This window comes from Lepidothrix coronata, unplaced genomic scaffold (assembly GCF_001604755.1).
Source record: "Lepidothrix coronata isolate B3197 unplaced genomic scaffold, Lepidothrix_coronata-1.0 Scaffold52, whole genome shotgun sequence".
Lineage (NCBI taxonomy): Eukaryota > Metazoa > Chordata > Aves > Passeriformes > Pipridae > Lepidothrix > Lepidothrix coronata.
The window spans coordinates 865294-885347 of record NW_016690232.1 but is presented as its reverse complement, the minus strand read 5'-3'; the positions used below and the strand labels follow the sequence as shown (position 1 = coordinate 885347).

The 20054-nt window shown below is 39.0% G+C and overlaps 2 protein-coding genes across 3 annotated transcripts in view; one reads left to right on the top strand and one right to left on the bottom strand.

Annotated features, from left to right (window-relative positions):
- CDC73 (cell division cycle 73) overlaps window positions 1–20054 on the top strand; it is a 106269-nt gene that overhangs the window by 45254 nt on the left and 40961 nt on the right. The gene's annotated exons all lie outside the window — the stretch shown is intronic.
- B3GALT2 (beta-1,3-galactosyltransferase 2) lies at window positions 11765–19941 on the bottom strand. 2 transcript variants are annotated; one of them, XM_017815747.1, is made up of 2 exons: window positions 19339–19941; window positions 11765–14564 (listed from the first exon to the last, which is right to left on the bottom strand). In XM_017815747.1, exon 2 carries the CDS (start codon window positions 14426–14428, stop codon window positions 13160–13162), a length of 1269 nt encoding a protein of 422 aa, XP_017671236.1. In that variant the 5' UTR covers window positions 14429–14564; window positions 19339–19941; the 3' UTR covers window positions 11765–13159. The 2 variants fall into 2 exon arrangements, with proteins under 2 accessions (XP_017671236.1, XP_017671237.1); XM_017815748.1 differs by lacking the exon at window positions 19339–19941 and adding an exon at window positions 16034–16134.

Below are 20054 nucleotides of genomic sequence, written 5' to 3'. Positions count from 1 at the left end.
ATGTCCTTTTATTTTCTTCTCTGGAAAGCTGCCTGTAGTTGGCTTGTACTACCAAACACTGTGAATGGTAATCCTTTCAGATACGAATGTGGGTATTAGATAATTTTAAAGAACGAGTACCATAACAATAATCCATATGCAGGGAACGTTTTAGAGATGGAAATTTGCAATACACAGAAAATATTTTCAACTATGATTTTATTACTCCTCTATATGGAGCTGAGAGGAATAGAATATAAAAGGTAATAAGTACTCCACACCCTCCGGGTTAAGATCCAGAATGGATTAAATTTAAATACCAGTTACAAGTATACTAATATTTGTGAAAGTTCTCAGTTATGAATAAGAATCATACCTTTAAGGAAATAATGTAACTTTTTCTGATGCCTCTCATAAGTGGAATGAAAGTGATTGATAAACCTGACATTTAATGTTTGGCATGCTTCAGGGAGTTTCTGCTTATGTTCAGTAAAGTAGTGTTTCTTTAATGAAGTCATCTATAAACTATGCTAAAATACATAGAAATATATTGATACTTCAGAACTAAAGAGTGTTCACAGCTCTGAGAAGTATGCTATGATTTTTTTTTTTTGGCTTCCTCCCTTTTTTTAGTTCTTTAAACAAAAGACTGACTTTGGCTCAAGTAGGCTTGGCCAGTTTCCTCTCCTACTACATTGCCCAGAAGGAAGCTAAATTAATTCTGTCCATAAGAAGATTAAAAGCTGATGCAGTGGGCAGATGTTTTATTTTCTCAAGGGTCAGGGAAGTAGCATGAGGTTCTCTGGCACGTCTGAAGATAATGGTTGGGGGGGAGTGTTTTGCTTCTAGTTAAATGGCAGAAAGGCATTTATACCTTTCTGTAATATGTTTGGTGTGCTGTTTGACATTATCCTGATGGGGGGAAAAAAAGATGTATTCGGGGTTTATTTATTGGTAGTTCATTAATTTTAACAGTCTTATAGTGAATCTGTTATACTTCAGTGTGAATTTAAGTGTTACTGTGAATTTTATTTTGCTTTCAAGTCTTTGTTTTTCACTCTGAATTTTCCATGTATAAAGGTATATACTTATCTACATCGTGGTTCAGTTAGTTTTCAATTCTTTGCTTAATATTTTAATATTTCTCTGCTCTGTTAAAGCCCTGGCTGCAGTCTTGCTTACTCCTTATTGCCAAGCTGCTGTAGGAGAAACCCATGGTGGACCCTGTGTGCTTTCTAGCAGAATCCACAGGCATTCTCTTTCTGGAATATGCTACTTTTTAACCCCCCCAACCTGTCGTCCAGCTGTTGTAGCCTCCAGCCTGGTGCTGACCTGGGAGCTCTTTAATGGTTGAAGTTCACAAGTTCCCTGCCTTTCTCAGCAGCAGATCTTCCCAGGTGCCAATCTTGTTTAGGGATTTTATGAAAAATAAATGGATTTCTGGAAATGCCTTTGTGCTCACACAATGGTAATCAGAGAACAGTAGCTGTGTATCATTTTGGGGGGAGAAAAGCCCTCCTGTGTCTTAAACACAACCTTTGTTCTTCCTGGTAGCCTTCGAGTCTCTGTCAGTCAATGCTCTTCGGGACTCGAGGATCTTGTGGAACTTCCTCACAGCTCTCTTGTAGCTGCTGAGCTCCCCAAAACAGGATTTATTTTAAAGGGTTAAAATCTTAATTTATTTTTCATTTGTAATTAAACACCTCAGGTCTTTCCAGGGTGATGCTGTTGCCACCTGAGCGTGGCTAGGAGTCATTAGGGAGTTAAGAGTCTTTGATAATTGTCTGCATTTTCCAGTTAAAGCAAGTGCTTCACAGTTCTGCCATTCACAAATAACCTTTTCTCCTTAATACAATGGATGATGCAATCTAATATGGCAATATACAAGTTTTCCTTAAGGCTATATCTAGATCAAGGCACTCAAGCAAATTAAAGCAAATTACCAAAGTGTACAACATCAACATTCATAAGTTACACTGCATTAAATTGCCATTGGCTGGTGATGTCTTTAGGAATAAAATTACTTTGGTGAGCTGTATGTAGTTTAATTTCCTTGGTTTACAGTGAGTGAAGGCCAATTTACTCCTGCATCGGAAAATTCATGTGGGAATTCAATGCATTTAAATTAATATGCTTTGACTTCTCACCTTTACTTGAATCTCGATAACCCTTTAGGTCATTGTTAGCCCGTGAAGTTTGGGAGCAGCTTCTCCGGACTGTCAGATGTGATTCCTGCTTCTCTTGTTGCTGAGGCCCCACTTCTTAGTGCTGTGTGTAGTTCACTGCTGGCTTGCATAGGATTATAGATTTGATCTGCACCAGAGCCACAAATAAAATGAAATTACTGCTCTTCACTCCAGGTAGTAATGGCTAGATTATACAGAGCCACAGTGGTATTTATTAACTAGCCTCTAAAGACTGCGTGTTTTCCAGAATGCACGGTTCAGGATCATCTGGATTGCATGTATATTCAGCAGCAAATTCAGTACCTTTTACATTTTTCATAATGCACTTGTTCTGTGTGTATTAAAAGAAGAAAAAAAAAGGTTAAAAATTGTAGAGGTCTTTTTAACTTCTGGTTTTATTTTGGTTGGCAAACCCAGGGCTAATCAGTTTTGCTTTCAGTTTTATGTAGGATGTTTGAGGTGTTCAAGTTGAGAAAGGAATTAAATTGCTGTAGTTGCTTAACGGAGAGACTGTTTATTTTAAGGCATAGCCAGTGCTGTCACACTTTATTCCAATTGTCATTACACAAGGAAAACCACTAATTTTCAGTACTTAAACTGATGAATTGAAGCCTACCACTTAAAATTTGTCCTCTCATTTACTTAATCTGCTTAGGGCAGAATATTTTCTCTTACAAGTGCTTGTCCTGCCTATGTATTTTCTCCAAAGTATGAATTTTGTGGGTTTTGCATCTTTTATCTCTCTGTTTAATAGACAGAGATGTTTTAACATTTACAGAAGTGCCTCCATTTTAAAAGTTTGTAATTACTGCCCATTATTCTAAATTATTTTTGCTGGGTTTTAAAATATTTTTCATTTAATGTAGCTAGCAGCAGCACAGTAAAGCACTGATATTTTCTGCTCCCATACTGCATATGTGGAGGATGATAATAGTCCCAGGTTAAAACATCCCTATAGTTGAATCTGTGTAGGTGAATTTCTGTGTTCTCTCCTTACATTTTTGTGTAAATGGGGAAGCTCAGGTAATATTTCTGCAAATTCTTGGCTAAATTTGATCAACTGTTTAGGGAAGGAGTATTGTAATAACAGGTCCTAATCAACATTTATTTATACTTCTTGGTTTTTTAAAAATCTGTCTTGGTACATTGGGAAACCATTGAAACAACTCAATTTGATTTGGTCTTATATCTGCCACCTCTGTTAAGCAAAGAGTTGGTCTTCACCATTTCTTGTGATATCTGAAGGACTAAAGCTTGTCAGTCAGTTTTGAAAATATTTTATAGAAAATTCAGTGAGAGGGGTATTTTTTAGAAGCAGGCAGTTTGTCATCTCTTCTGAAAGCAATCTTAAAAAGGTGATGTTTAGTGAGTTAGTGTTCACTTGTTTGAAACAATTCTAGTTAAAAATTTCTGTGATAGTGAATGTTTAACGTGTTTTTGAGGTGTTTGGGTGAGGAGGGAGATTGTTACAGGGTTTGTTTAGAAAGATGCTTAGTTTCTTGTACTGCATTTTGCAGAGACTTCTAGTGGATTACATTATCTTTTTGATAACTTGAGAAAAACTTTAGCTGTGAAGAGGTACTTATAAAAGGGAATTAGGACAGCAAGGAAAGAAAGCTTTATTAACAGAAAAATAATTCCATTTTTGTTGACCTCCCAAAAGCCAGGGACAAACACATTCTTGTCTGTATTGGCCACTGAAACAAATGAAATGCCCAATGGTTTAGTTGACTGTGTTGGGAGGCAGCCTTTTTATTCTATGGCAACACATCTCATTGTCATCATTTTTCACTTCAAGTAACTGACAAAGCCAGTGTAAAATATGTTCAGCAAATATGTAAAGCTATTTTTGCCCGAGAGTCTGGAAGTGTCACAGAAAAAACAAATGGAAGTTGCCCAGCGCCTTGCATGGTACATCTGGGTGTGCTGAGGAGTGTGAAGGCCCATGTGAACCTAACAAAGTCCAGCAAATCCAAGTGCAAGGTGCTGCACCTGGGTCAGGACAATCTCAGACAGGAGCACAGACTGGGACAAGAGCTCATAGAAAGCAGCCCTGCAGAGGAGCACTTGGGGGTTCTGGTGAGAGCTCCGTGTTGGCTCAAAGGAGCCAGAGGTGCAGTGTGTGCTCCCAGCCCAGACAGCCACTGGTGTCCTGGGCTGCATGCACAGAGCACTGGGCAGCAGGGAGAGGGAGGGATTGTCCTCTTCTACTCTGCCCTTGTGAGAGCCCACTCAGAGCACTGTGTCCAGCTCTGGGGTCCTCAGCACAGGAAACACATGGACCCGTTAGAGCAGGTCCAGAGGAGGCCACGAGGATGCTCAGAGGGCTGGAGAACCTCTGCTGTGAGGGCAGGCTGAGAGAGCTGGAGTTGAAGAGCAGGTTCTCTTCAGCAGGTTCTCTTCAGCAGGTTCTCTTCAGCAGGTTCTCTTCAGCAGGTTCTCTTCAGCAGGTTCTCTTCAGCAGGTTCTCTTCAGCCTGGAGAAGAGGTGGCTCCAGGGAAACCTCACTGCAGCCTTGCAATACTTAAGAGGCACTTATAAAAATGAGGGTGAGTGACTTTTTACAAGGGTAGATAGTGATAGAACAAGGGGGAATGGTTTTAAACTAAGAGGGGATATTTAGATTTAGCTTAGATGTTAGGAAGAAATTCTTTACTGTGAGGGTGGGGAGGCACTGGAACAGGTTGCCCAGAGAAGATGTGGAAGATCATGATCATCAGTTTTGTCATGAACATTCTAGGATTTACCTGTTCTGTGAGTAAATCAAGGTCTTATGAATCCAAGTACTATATTAGTGCTGCACGTGCTAATCCTTATAAGTCCAAAAGAATATTGTGATAAGAAATGCCTCTTTATTCCATGTGAAGTGTTATACAGTGAAAAATTTTTAATCAAGATTCATAGTTTGTTGGGGTTTTTTTACAGAATTGGAAGAGGTAAAATATTAATACTTGACTGATTGTCATAAGGAGTCTTAGAGGCAAAAATAAAAAGTAGTGTTTCTGAAAAAGTCTCGATAATGGAATGTGTGCAGAAGATATTAGTTAGCAAAGGTGTGTTCATGTGTGTGAAGTTTTTTAATGAATAGGAGGATGGGTAGGGAAGAAATGTAATTGTGTACTTTATTTTGGTTTTTCCATTCCGCTCTGCTAGCATGAAATTTGGACAATAAGTCATTCAAATGGTTTAACTTCTGTTAGTAGAAAATGTGGAAATTGTGGAAGGGAAAACAGTTTTTAAAATGGTCGAGGGACCCAGACAGTGCACTTCTTAATGAATAGAACAGCATTACATTTCATTCTGGTTTAAAGCCTCCAAATTATTTTCAGAAGACTGTCATTCCTTTATTAACTTTAATGAAAGTTGGATATCTTAAGTTGTTTGCAGCATCCATTTCTCAACTGAATTTTTGTTAGAAAGAAAATCATACTGTTTCTGGGTATAGCAAGCAAACTTGCCTGCATTTTAAAAAGGGGATAATTCACAGCAGGATAGTATGAAGTAGTAACTATGGCTTTTAAATCTGAATAAATTTTAATTTTTGTAAAGTAAAAGAATTGTAGTTATCATCTATAATTCTTCCTCTAATTATAATTTTTTTACCATTTTGAGAATTCAAGGAAAAGATTAGCATATTTAAGTAATGTGGATAACTTCCAAAGTAGTCAAACCATCTCAAATTGGGTGAAATAGTAGAAGTAAACTGCTACATCAGCATTCAAAAATCACCTTGGATTTGAAAGGCAGACTGTTCTTATGACATTTAATAGAGGCATTAATGACAATACTTCTCTGTTGAAGATACATTTATTTATGAACTGTGTGATTTCTATGGGTTTGTTGGGTTTGGTTTTGTGGTTTGTTTTTTTTTTTCACTTTTGGTATGTCTTACTGTGGCTACAGCATAAGCTTTGTAATTTGCTTTTTGAGGAAAAGATGTATTAGTTGTTCCCTCAGGTATGTATATGATATTTACTCTTATTTTAGAGTCTTAAGTAACGTTAAGAGTACCTCTGAATCATCTTATTTCTTTCAGTTTTTGGGACACAAAAATGTTACCTTTTTCTACATTTAAAAACAGTCAATAAAATCCAATATTTTAAATTATTCAAAGATGATACAGTGGGGAAATTGGTTATTCTCTTGATTCAGAAGGCTGGATAATTGAGTTGAATTTTTATGGCTACAAAAATCAATGTCTAGGTGGACTTTGGAGGAATACCTATAAAAAGGCTGGCATTTGCATTAAGTAGCAGCACTGCATTTTTGACTGAGTCACAGATGGTGTTTTCCAGGGTTTCATTTTTTGTTTTATCATCTTGCATCAACCTATAGGTTATGGCAAATCAGGTTCATAGTATGATGTGGTTAGTTTGTTGGGTTTTTTTTTTTTGTAATACAAAATTGATGCTTCTTTTGAAAGTGATGACTGTGACACACAAATCCAGAATGAAACCCACAAGACTGGAGGTTATTCTTGTTTTCAAAACAGTGCTTAGACCTCAGCTTGTTCAAATGCAGAATATGTTAAATATTTAGAAAAGGGAGGGAACAAGGTTTTTTTTTCCTTGGTGGCTTGTCTGGTATTTTATTTACAAAGGATTTCTTGTGGCAGTTGGTTTTTCTTGTTTTAAACTTTGAGCTTCTGGAGATGTGGGAACACTTGGCCTTTCCACTAGAAAAGATGAGGTGAGGTTGTGGTTTTTCAAGAGTGAAGGGATTTAGTGGTTTTTTAGGATGGCATAGTTGTTTTTAATTTTTAATTTAATATAAAACTTTAAAAAGTGTTAACAGGGAAAGAACTGAGAGTACTTTACTTTCTGAGGACTTTTTTATGTTGAAAAGATTCATCTCTTAGATCCTTGCAAGCATGACTGTTTCTTCTAATCTCAATTTTTTTCATCTTGGGAAATTTTTAAGGATCTCACACTGTTTTCAGTTTCTTCATCTTTTTCGGCTGAATATACTGCAAGACAGTATCAAAGCTGGTATCCTTAAAATGTTAGGATGAGAAATATGTTTCACACACTTCACTTTTTAATGAGGTAAAGAAAAAGAGACTTCTCCATTATGCCCACACGGAGCATCTGGGAGATGAGAGCAAGTGGTTTACGGAATATTCATATTAAACAGCTGAAATGCCAATTAATGTTAGATAAAACTAAATAGCCTAAAAGGAAAGGATGCCTTCTTCTGATGCCCTGGTCCTAAGAGGCACATTGTGTATTCTTCAATGCACTTTGGCCTCCAGTGAGGTAAAGCAGCTTGCAGTGTTTTGTTATTTTAAAAAGTGTATATTGGTTGCAAACTGATAAAGATTGTAAAAAAACCACTGGTTTTTCTTCCTCCTTCTCTTTTCTTGACCAAATGATACCTTGAAGGTCAGCAACAATTCAGTCCACACTTCAGAAGGCATTTTCTTCTCTGCAGCCTTCCCAGGCGAACGAAAGCCCTTTGAGAAAAGTCCCGTCAAAGATTTTAGCAGTCTTGACTTCTCCACCCTGTACACCGACTGTGCACAACTTAAGCAGTCAAATGGAAACCTTTGAGAGTACATAAAGCTTTAAGCCATGAGTACTCCCTGTGCTGGAGTGACTTTTTTTTTTTTGAGTGGTAATTCAAGGTTATTGTCTCGGTCAGAAAGTTTTGACCAAAAAGCATAGAGTTGAGAAAAGTGAGGGGAACAGTTCATACACTGTGGTTATACAGCAGTTAGCTCATGAACCAAAATGCATCATTACTATCATTCAGTTAGGGTTATCGTGAAAGCTGTCAGATTTAAATGCTTAAGAGAGCTCTTGTAACTGTTGCCATGGCAATATCAGAACAGCAATGTGGTAGTTTTCATCCATATCCCGTGTTCAGCTAAATTCCTTTGCAGTCTTTTAACTGTGAAAGGAAGGTGCCATACTGTACCAGGCTTGATTTCTTTTGAGTTAACCTGGAACAAATGAAGACTGAAATGAACTCATTCTTTGAAAATGAAATGTAAATCTAGGCACCAGTGATCTAGTTTGCTTTGCTTTTGGTCTGCCTGTGCACTGACAGTCCTATATGTAAAATACTTCTTGTGGAGTTACTGACCTGCTGTTCATGCCATTGTGTCACATCCTGTCGTTTGGTTCAGGCCATAAAAGAGCACATGGACTGCAACCACAAACTAAAAATTTTGTTAGAAGAATGGATTTACCTCATAGGTTATTTTCTCTCTAATTAGAGAAGTGTGAACACTTACCACTAGAATTCCAGATCCTGCTTTCTAATTTGGCCTCAGTTTTGTAATGCTTTCCCCTATAGCTGAGCCTGCTCTATGTTTTTAATCCTCGTGGTGTTGATCAGCTGCTGCATTTTTAGTGTCACTCTGTTTCCTGATATTCAAGCACCTTTTTAACTGATCTGCTGCAAGAAGTTGTTTTCCACAGCCCTCCCCCAATCTCCTGCTCTGGAAAGCCTTTGACTTCACTCCCGCCGTGGGTACAAAGCAGGGACCACGTTCTCTCCCTCCTGACCTACATTTCCACAGTGCAGCTTCCCTGCCTCCCTCCTTCCCCAGGGCTCCCAAACAGAGTGGCTGGGCCTTGGAAAGCAGAGCTGGAGAAGGGAGTAGTAATTTGTAGTAATACAGGCAGTGCCACGTGCCATAGGTGTGATCAGCCATCTGAAGGGACCGTGGTCAGCAAGGGGGGTGAGACTGCGCGGCACCGACCCAGCGGCTGCTCTGGGAGGGTGATCTGAACTGATTAATAGGTGCCGTTATCATGGTGTAATTAAGCACCTGTCCAATATTTATTCGTTTGTGCTATTCAACAGCAGAAAATAGGGGTTGAGAAATGGTATTTAAAATTGTAAACATACGAAAACAACTAGTGGTGCTTTTGCAAATGAGTTACGAGGCTGTTCTTGCTCACAGCACAAATGTAAGAAGTAGTATCTTCTATATTAGCATCTTCCCTCTCCCTTTCATCCCCTTTCTCTCATGTTTTCACACATTGCAATGAGCATTCATTCAAGAGATAAGATGTTCTTGCACTGTGGGATTATGTAGGTATTTTAGATTGAAGTATGATTGGGGATTGTGTTAACATATTGGGAAAATTAGTGGGAAGGGGGAGGCAATCTAAAGTAATGGCCTCTGGGTGCTTCCCTCCCCTTCAGTGTCTGATTTAGCATGGGTTTGGAGACAGTTATGCATGTCTAATATATTAACATGTTAATATATTCTGAAAATATTTTGTAAATAAGGACTGACACATTTTATATTACTGCATTGCAAAGAAAAGCAGATTTTAAATTGCAATTCTAGTAAGGTTAACCTGAAAGCCAGTCTATCTCACCTCTTCTAGATCACTGCCATCCCATAATTTCAAGTTTATAAATTTAAGTGAAGATCTTTGTGGACACAGAATTTTCTCTCAGGCCAACCACTGAAACTTGGAAGTATCTTTACCTATAATTTCTTCAGATTAGAACAGAATGTGAACTTTACCCACAAAAGATTTGTCAGTAACTGGGGATAGGATCAGTTCTACTACATTAAAGCCTGTAGTTGTGCTTTTTCCATTCTTAAATCTGTTGATGTGTGATCTGCAAATAACCCACATCAGTGATTTAATTGGAGATGTGAAAGGAACAGTTCTGTTGTTGAATAACGGTTTTTTGCCGGACTTCATTTTGGTCCTATGGTATCAACTTGTAAATCTTTATTTAGTTAAATAAATAGGGGGAAATGATGGAATTCCAATTTCTGATTTTTGTTACCATGATAAGTCTTCTAAGGTTTTCCTTTGCCATAATGATTGTACTGATGATGTCATAATTTTTTTCTTCCATCATAAGTTTTGAGCCATTATGACTTTTTATATTTGTTTTCAACCTGAAGCAGAAATACAGAGAAGTAAAAACATTCAAAGCAAATATCGTACAAATTTCTATATTCAGTGAATAGTTATATCCTTTTTTCCCTTTTTTTTTAAATGCATTGCAGACTTGTTAGAATTTTAGCTACAAGTTTGTATCCTATTGCTAATGAAAATGCATTTTTTTTGTCTTGCTTCGTGGGGAAAGGAAGTGAGAGAACTTGTCCAAGATTTTAATGATATAAATAGTTATTGCACTATTTTTAACATGAACTGTTTTTATATTCTAGTAGAGTGAGCAAATAGCTTAAACACAAGCTAGAAAGCAGTAAAACATTCAGAGAAGAGAATGTAGAGCTTTCATTCTGTAATTGCATATTTTATCATACAGGCTTTCCCTTTTGTTTCTGCAAGCTTTGCAACAAACTGTGCAAGAAAACAGTACTTGGATGCAAACGATTTAAGTAGCCTTTGGCTATCTTGGTAAGGATTCAACTATATTTATACAGTAGCTTCAATTAATACCCAAACAGTAATACAAATGTTAAAAATTATGTTGGACCCTTAGGAGGACATTAAAAATGGCTTTTTATTTAGCTTCTTATACTCCTCACTCGTATTTTAACTATCAAGAAGTTCGATAGGCTGAACTCGTAGGCATCGTGCTGTGGTTCTGCCAAGCTGGGGCAGATCCACGTTGTTTATGTGCTCCAAAGTGGAGCACCCGAGAGGCTGTTTGGCTGCCAAACTTGATGATTCAAGTGCCAAACTGTTTAAGGTTTCGGTTTAACCTCTTGGACTATACCCAGAAGCCAGTAACAGCGTTTTGAACTAGCCAGAGTTGGTAAGACCCAAGCAGAGCAAATTACAGTATGGCTTGAAGGCAGGGAACAGTGTTGAAGTCCTCTCCAGGAGGATGGACTGTGCTCTTGGCAGCATTACTGGGGAGAGGCCACTTATGGGACTGTACATCTTCCAAAACTGAATACCCTGGAGTAGTAGCTGGCTTTAGACTCTCACTCTGGTGGTCTAAAATTGGTGCTATAGTGTAAAGCTTGCATACAGTGAACTTCAGGCGGGTGGCTTTCAGCTGGGCTGTTTGCTGGGGCCTGTGTCAGCTGGCAGGAAGCAGGCAGGCTGAGTGGGGAAGAACTACTAATGGCTGTTGAGAACACTCCCAAAGACTTTTTCTAATGCAGCTCACACCTCTGTCTTACACAAATGCCAATAGTCATCACATAAACTAAGCGTATGTACTTTCAACCTAGTTGGAGAAATCTCTGCAGAAGAGAGTTATGACTTTTACATGTATTTACTTTCCCTAGAAACAGACGTTTCTGCAATTTGAATTGTCTTGGAAATGCACAAATGGGTAATTAGCATACCTCAAATACTGCAGAGGACAAAATTTAATGGAGGTTCACAAAAAAAATTGGTGATGAGCAAATTCCAATACCCATCATCCATAGGAGCTCCTAGAATTGCTTCAGAGACATAGTCCAGCGCATTGCACTCTGTTCACACGTGTAAGTTCCTGCAGACAGACAGCTCTAGAGCTGCTGAGAGTGCTCAGTAATATGATTTGTCTTTTCATTACAACGAAAAAAACCCTGCTGTGATCTGTACAGTGCATGGTATGAAAACTAGGCTTTAAGGACTAGGGAACGTAGTAGTAATAGCCAAGTAATGCTAAAGCTAGAAATTTATTTCTTCCTGAGCAGCTTTCCCATAAAAAGTGAAGTCTTAAGACCATAAATATAATCAATTTTATTAAATAATAAAAGTACATCAAATATTTGTATTTTATCCAATTAAAAAGTCCCAGTCAAACAGAAAACTGATTGCAGTGCTATCATTTGCTGCTAAGTAAGAGGTGGGTATTGCTTACCCTGGCACTGTGACAAGCAGTAATAACCTGAATTTGATACTGTTGGAAAGTAAGCTTTAAAAGTTCTGTTTGTTAGAAAACTGGAAACCTGTAAATAGATTTAACCTACTTCTCACAATTTATTTTCAGTGTTACATGTTGTGAGTTTAAAATTGCCTGGATTTTGTTCTTGCCCATATTGCTATCTGGAACTCTCAATCTTATTATGACCTAGCCTTTCCCACCTATAAAGTAAGGTGTGTGGCTTAATTTTCTCTAGCAGATGTATTTTCACTTGACTGATCCTTGTTTTTTGGCAGGGGAGGAAAAAGCAAAATCAACAAATGTTTGATTGGTTTTCTCCCTTTTTGGACAAAATGGAATTTCATCAAGAATGATACAAGACTTGAACTTACATGTTACATTTCTGATCAGCCTTTCAGTTACCTTGAAGTTATGTAGGGAAATTAATAGCAGATTGAATGAATTTCCATGAAGGTTACTTTAGGAGCTCATTCTGTGACTTCTAGAGAATGAAGTGACTTTTAGTCAGCTCTTTGAAGAGAATTTAGTTGCATCCAGAACACCACTTGCATTTCTGAAGGTGATGTACAAAGCAAGTCTTATGAACTTTGATTTCATTTATCCCTCCTTCCTAACCAAATAAGCAAACCTCCCAAAACTGGGCCTACTTCCAAGGAGTACTTTCTTAGTGCTTTAGAGTCCACTGGTAGTGTCTTGCTAAATTGTGATATTGCTAAATGTGTTGTACGTTAAAGTAGTGTATAATAATTGTAAGTAAAACTGATCTGCCCTTTGTGCATTTACTTAGTTTTTAATTTTTCATTTTATAGCAATTCTAGATAACAAGAGATCATTACATGGAAGAGAACTAGAGCTATGAATGCATTTTTTAAAATAAAATTTTAGTGTGGAAAATATGCTCCATTATATTTTATTGGCACATAAATCAGCAATTGTACCACCAAAGTGTGCATGCTTATTATTGCACATTAACACAAAAATCCTTAATACCATCTTTTCTTTTTTTTTAACTCAAATTTGCTGGGAAAACCTTTTGGTTATCATTTCATAATATTACTGTTATCAAGAACTAGACTTTTTTTTTTTCAACTTAAAAAAATAATTTCCAGACTCCACTATGTGATGGGGATCAACTGAAGGCTGTCCCATGAAGCTCATCCATGTTCACTGTACATGCACTCAGCAGTATTTACAGGTTGCACGTGGGCAGAGGGAGCCTCGTCCTTCTAGTGCAGTTTGCGGTGGCGGTACCTGCCTGCTTTGTCTTTCGCTGCATTGGCACAGGCGTTGTGCTTATTCTGTTGTAAGTGGTTCCAGTATTTGATCAGTTCACTAGGTTGGAACTGATGGGAGGTAATAAGGTGGCTATATTTACAGCTAGAGTAAGAAACTCGCCAGTGATTGAAGACAAACTCGTTGGGTGGAGGCATGGGGTCAATCCGCAGCTTGGCCAGACAGATCCCCACGTACACGTCCTCCAAATGTAAACGTCTGATGCTTAAGGAGACTTTAAAGATTTTTTCTGCTAAATCTCCAGAAAAAACATAACCAGTTCCAGAGCAGAATACAGGATAACGTTCACTTGGATACAAATCAGGTGGCATATACCACTTGCTATCCTTGTTCCTATTGGGTGCATAACCTCTCATTAAATAACCTGTAAAATACTTGTGCCTTGGAGGAAGTTCTGGTTTCAGAAGCTTGTGTATTAAATAATCGGTATTGACAAACATATCACTATCAGTTTTCATAACGTATGGAACATGTGGACAGTAGGTTGCAACCCAGTTCATTCCCATCAGAGTTTTAATGGTTAAATTATAGTAAGTGTCTAAGTATTCTTGTTGAATGATGTCGTGGTACTGTCTGCTTTCCTCAAGGATGGTGCGCTGGAGGTATCCATTTATCTTGATGCTTAACCCCAACAAAAAAATACGAACAATTTGGATGCCAGGTGCCAGGCTTTCGTTACCCCAAGTTTGCCGAATAGCTTGTCTGGCTTCCACCTGGCCTGGCTCTGCAGCTATGAGCAGTATTAGAAAAGGGGTCTTCTCCTGGCACTTCTCAGGCTCGTTGATGACGTATTTGAAATGATACGAAGTCGGATGCCCAGTACCCTTCTCATTGTAAATACTTCCATTGGCGCTGAGGGTGTTTTCCAAACCAGTTACTCCCTGTGGAGACAGATCCGTGTTGTTGGGGTTGGTGACTGTTGGAGGCCTGAGTGTCTGAGGTACAGCATCTCTCCACATGTTTCTTAGCGAGCTGTGGTTTGTCTCGATTTTTGTAGACCTAAATCCTCGTATAGTGTAAGCCATGGGATTTTCTCTGAATCCAGCCCTGCCTGGCAGCCAGTCGTGATGATTAAAGAACAGAAACATAGCAAACAGAAACACCAGGGAGATCAGGCCCATGAGGTGGGTGCGAAACAGAGACCTTTTGGTATTCCAGGTCATCTTTGCAAAGCAGCAGTGTCGTCTCCTCCACTGAAGCATGTTGTAAGGATCCAATGATGGGAAATGAGACAATGGTCAAGCAAAATGCTTTTCCGATTGGTTTTCAATCCACTGCTATTCTTTGGTATTCATTTTCTTTCGTTCATGTTGAGCAATTGTCTGCAAATGGCTCGCTCTGTAAAGAGTAAAAAAAAAAAAATCAGAAATCTTTCATTTTACATGCTGATAATATGAAAGGTTACAAATAGAAAGTAGATATGAACAGAAAATTGAGTTAATTTTTTTAAAAAAGTCCATGGCAATAGAAACAAGATTGATTTATGCTAAAAGCCAACCTTGTTTTATGATTTCACTTGATTTGTTAGCTTTTAGAAATGCTTTTTTTTTTTAATAGTAAAACTTTTGACAAACCTCCTGGATGCCAAAGATAAAAAGGAAAAAAACCCCATAATTGATCATGTTAGCAGGGAGAAGTGTGAAGTACATGTAAATAGCTTCATATATACTAACTGTGAAATCCTTGTACAGTGTTAAAGGAGGACTGAATGAAAAAGCCTTGATACCAGATGGAAGGTTTATTGGCATTAATTAAAATTGATTTGACATGCAGAGGCTAGGACGGCTCTCAGTTTAAAACCCTTTTTGCAAAATGGTCATGTGTTGGTGTTGGGACAGACGGCGCAAGGTTGATTATGGCAGAGCTGTGTTAGTCACAGTACACTGCCTGGCGTGCTTCCACCGGCCCCGGCTGTGTTCGGAAAGTCAACGAGAAGATGCACCTGTCAAAATTAATTTTCAGGGTCCAGTAACCTCCGTGCACAGCCCTCGGATGGTAATGCAGGATAACATTTTCAGTCACCTTTCAGGCACCTTTAACCTTCTACTCCACCATCAAGGAAAATACTGAATGGAACACTTGGCTGTGGTGACAGGCTCACAGGAAGCGGAATTAAAATTAAGCTGTTGATTTTTAGTAGGCAGAGATCTTGGGTAGTGTCGTATTAACTGGAAGTAAAATTGCACAGCACTAAGTTTCTGGCAAACCATCTGATGATCGTGATTCTGGTTTTTTCGCTATAAATGCGTATGTAAATACTGTACCTCTTGTACCAGTCAGAAATTTCAAGTATTGTGACCAGCAGCTGTAGCTGTAAGAAAAAGTGCCAAAGTAGTCTGTGCTTCATTTTCTCTTAAATTTTTGTTCATATTCAGGAGCAGAGTCAATATGGCAGCTTCATGATGCTGCATATTAAAAGCTGATCACATCATCTCGTAAATGAACCTTTCACTGCACAGAAGCAATTCGTTTGTGATTTTCAATTTGCTCTAATTTATTTCTGGGCCCCAGGGTTTTGTATAGGAAAAAAGGATGACAGCTGAACAAGAGTCCATAAAAAATGCTATTTCTAATAGAAATGTGTAATTTATTAATTGCTTCCCTATCTTCTAAAACCAATATTTGGATTAATTTACGCATTTAAAAACTAAGTGACGCGTTACATGGGAAATGACAGGATTTAAGATTGTAAGGAAGTAGCTTGAGATGTCAGTCGAATAATATTAAATTGCCCGGCTCACGTAGGGGACTATTTGCATTTCAGAAGGGCGGGGAGAGAAGCGCAGCAAAGGGTTTGTTTTACTCACTGGCCGTGTGTGAGCGGACACGCTCCGCTGGGAGCGGGAGCTGCTCCCGGACAGGGCTCGGCAGGAAGCGGGAGCCGCCCCGCTGACCTCCGCCAGGGGGCGCCAGCGCGCGGGAATTGTGACCCGGGAGGGGATCGGGAGCGGGAAGGGAGCGGGAAGGGCCGCGGGGCCTTCGGGAACAGCCGGACACCGGCCCGGGGATCCCGCCCCGCTGCTGCTGCCCAGCGTTCATGCGTTTGGGCTTTCGGGCTTGCTGAAAGTATTTCTGATTTTTTATTTTTTATTTTTTTTAATTTAACCGCGTGGGGCTGATGCCACTTGCCGGAGACTTGGCTGCCTCCCTAAAAATCGTAAACATCTGTGTCTAAACTAAGAACATTCAGAATTAACCTGATGCGCCACGTTTATGCCGCTTTAACTCGGACGTTGTCCTTATGCAAAGAAAAGCCCCGAATGTGAAAGGCTCATGTCTATCTGACCACTTGAACCTGCTTTTGCCTGCTGAAAAAACAGAAGCCTCCTCTCAAAATTCATAATTTTTAGTTTTTTTGCAGTGTGCAGTGAGTTCTCTATGAGCACTCGGCTGTTTGGGAAGAATATCTCTGCATCAGCAAACATAAATGCCATTTCAAGGGATACTCTAGATCTCAAGGAAGTTAATTGTTTGATACCAGGCTGGAAGGCAGCAGTGGGAATATTTGATTAATTATCATTCCATTGCATGCTTACACAGTTTAGGAAGAAAGTCAAACCCAGAATTTCATGAATGTGGAGTAGCAGCTAGAATTCAGATCAGTTTTGTCACACTGAATTGTTCCACTTACAAAACTACAGCCATTAGATGGAATTATTTCAGCAAATATGAGCTGCACTGCTAATCTGTGTTTAATATTTAATTAGGTAGTATTTTGTTGTGCACCTACTTTGATATGGCAATAGGCGCAAGTGAGACTCTTAAGTTACATAAATATTTGTCTAAACAAAAAACTGTTTTCAGGTGCTGTCTTTGCATGATGCACTGAGGAAGTGTCCCAGGAAAGGCAGTTGTAATGGCTGAAACCTTTTTTGATTAGCCTACATGCTCACACTGTGCACATGAAAATAAGTTTTACACTGATGGATGGAACTAGAACCGTAAGAAATTTCAAGAGAGTCTTATTTCCTTGATTTTTCACATATTTCCTTGATTTTTCAAGGTAGAAGTTTCTTTCAAAATCTGTCTCTGTTTGCCCTTTAAAAAAGCATTGTATGAATAGGGGAAGGACCCACATGTATTTTTCAGCTTCATGAAAGTATTGACTGAAACAAAACTCAAATAACTGGGGCTCATTTTCTTTGCGATTTGTATGTAAAACATTTCAAAATATACAGTGGGGTATCAAGCATTTGAAATACAGCAACAACAACTGCACCTTTGAAAAAAATACTACATGCTAGGATGCATTGTTTAAAAATAACGTAAAAAAACTATCAGTAGACATTAAACTCACCATCAAATAGTAAAATAAAAATATTATTTTCTTTCACTTACTTAGGGTTAGAGCATTCCTGCTTTTGTCCAAATATTTAAAATTCTATTTCACAGAAAGCTTATGAACAGGCACCAACTATTGACAGTAGATAAGAAAACCTAAGTGTAGCAAAAGGTCTCTGTAACACTCACCTTGTCCTCTGCGAGTGTTGTTGCATGTAACTGCGATTTGAAGATATTATTTATGATAATGCTGCTTCATTTTTGGCACTTGACAGTGCAGTCACTGATGCATTATCAAATGCCAAATATATAAACTGTGAATGCCTCTTGAATTTTTATTTGTGGTCTGTGCTCTGCTGGTGTTTTGGTTCCTGGTACTTGCAGTTCTGCTCTATAATTACAGCTTTGCAAATTGAAGCATTCGACTTCCTATTCACACGTCTTGGTTTTTCATATTTTGATTAGCTCTGTGGGCAAACTCTTAAATTAGAGGGAAGAGTTTAAAAGGCAGCCTGAGTTGGTATTCTGATGAACAACAGCAGCAGTTGCATATTGGGCCTCAGAAAATGTGTCCGAGTTCCCTTACAAACTCCATTAATCTTTTGCACAAAACAGTACTTGGGATAAGGCTTGATGTGCAGGTTTTTAAATGTCAAGATATGAAAGTCTCACCATGAGCTAAGTGTGCTTCTCCTGGAGTATTGCCTGAGGGTACGTTTTTTTGTTGTTGCTTTAAAAGTTCTGTGAAGTGACTTTATATTCTGAATGTGTTAAAACTGATTTGAAACCAGTGTCTGTTATATGCTGCATCCTTAGATTTGTGAACTCTCTCTGGCTGCAGTTGTTTTATTGCATGTTAGCATTGCCTTGGGCAAAGAAACCACATTTATATTGACTTTCAATGATTTATTATAGCATATTGGTAGATTCTGCAGATAAGCACTTTCTTTCTGTGGTGTATTGAATTGCTATAGATGTAGGTCTTAAATTTCTGCAAATGTTCATCTTGTTTGTTTGCCACCAGTGGCAAAGTATTTAAATTTCAACAATAAATAGAAATGAATGGCAATTAGATGGAATGTCATTTTACAATCCAAGTTAAACAGTCAGTGTTTTCATATTAAACAGAAATTGCAGTGATGGCAGGAGATAAGTTACGTGCTTACCATTTTGAGTGTGTAGTGTTTGAAGGTTTCCTTTTGGGATGTCAGGGGAGCCTGATGTTACTTGTAAATTGTGGTGCCTGTTTGCACTGCTGATGGTTTAAATCATGCCCAATCTTTTGCACGCTCCCAGTTTATGCTTGGCTGATACTGACCCGATGACATTTTGCTTGTGTTTGGGGGGAAGAAAAGCAAGTGTAAAAAGGTCTGGAGGGGCTGTTAAGATAATGTCTTTTGACTGCATGGTCTGTTTTGATGGTTCAGTGCTCTCAGTATGTCACATTATGGCCATTTTACCAGTGCTTTAAGATTACTTCAGATAAGGATTAATTTTGACCTAGTTTGAGAGGATTTCTAACTGGTTTTTCTATTTTGGAGGGGTTTGAGTTTTTAATTTCTCAGTTAAAAGCAATCATTACAGTAGCTACATTATCCCTCTAATCCCTCCTCTCCAGCCGCACCAACCTTGGCAGACTGTAAGCAGTGCATTTAGTGAGTGTAAGGTAGTGACATTGTGCAGGGGGAGAGGAAAACCTGCTAGAATTCCTTCTCCCTGTTCAGAGACAGTGTTATCTCAGGGCTCTGCAAATTAGGAACGATCATTATCTGTAATGGCTGAAAAGGTAACAGACAACCGAATGGATATCACACACGAGGGTTTGACATACCTTCCTTGGTCAGGCCATTTATGGTGCGAGGATTATACCCACAGAAAATAGTTTTGGCACGCCATCACTTCAGCAGAAAAGATGCTCTCGAACATGCGCACATCCCCCCACAGCCCTGCTTCCTGCGATCGCTCCCCTCGGCATCCACTCTGTCCATCTGTCTGCCCGTTGCCGTGTTACCTTCCTTGCTTAGAAGTGTCGTCCTTGTCTTGGGGCTTTCTGTTCATCCTGCAAACAAAAGGACAGTAGTTCTCGTTTCTGTTCGGAGCGGGGCTGTCTGGCGCTCACAGCCGATGCATCGGAGCTTTTTACATCTGGTGTTTCCCGTGTCGGACAATGCAGTGCTGTGTTCTCCTCTCCCCAGTATCCATATTTCTAATGGTAGTGTTAGCAGGGAGTGCTAGCGCGTAGTGCTTCAGTTGTCTTCAGTAATAGGATTTCCCTCTGTTCCTTCCTTCATTGTTGCTAGGCAGTAATAGAAATGGTTTGGAGCTGTTTTAACCCAGAATTCTGGTGTATAAAATCCATTCCGTAGTTCTTCGGCTGCTGCACAGGCAGGCAGCAGTTTAAATGTGGGCTTTGACAGATGCTGTCTTCTGACAGAGCAGAATTTAACGTCACTGCTTGGCTGAATCCCACGTGATTGTTTGCATTCATTTTGACTAAATCCAAAGGCAGACAGGAAGCTTTACAGGCTCTTGCTCTTATTTGATAAA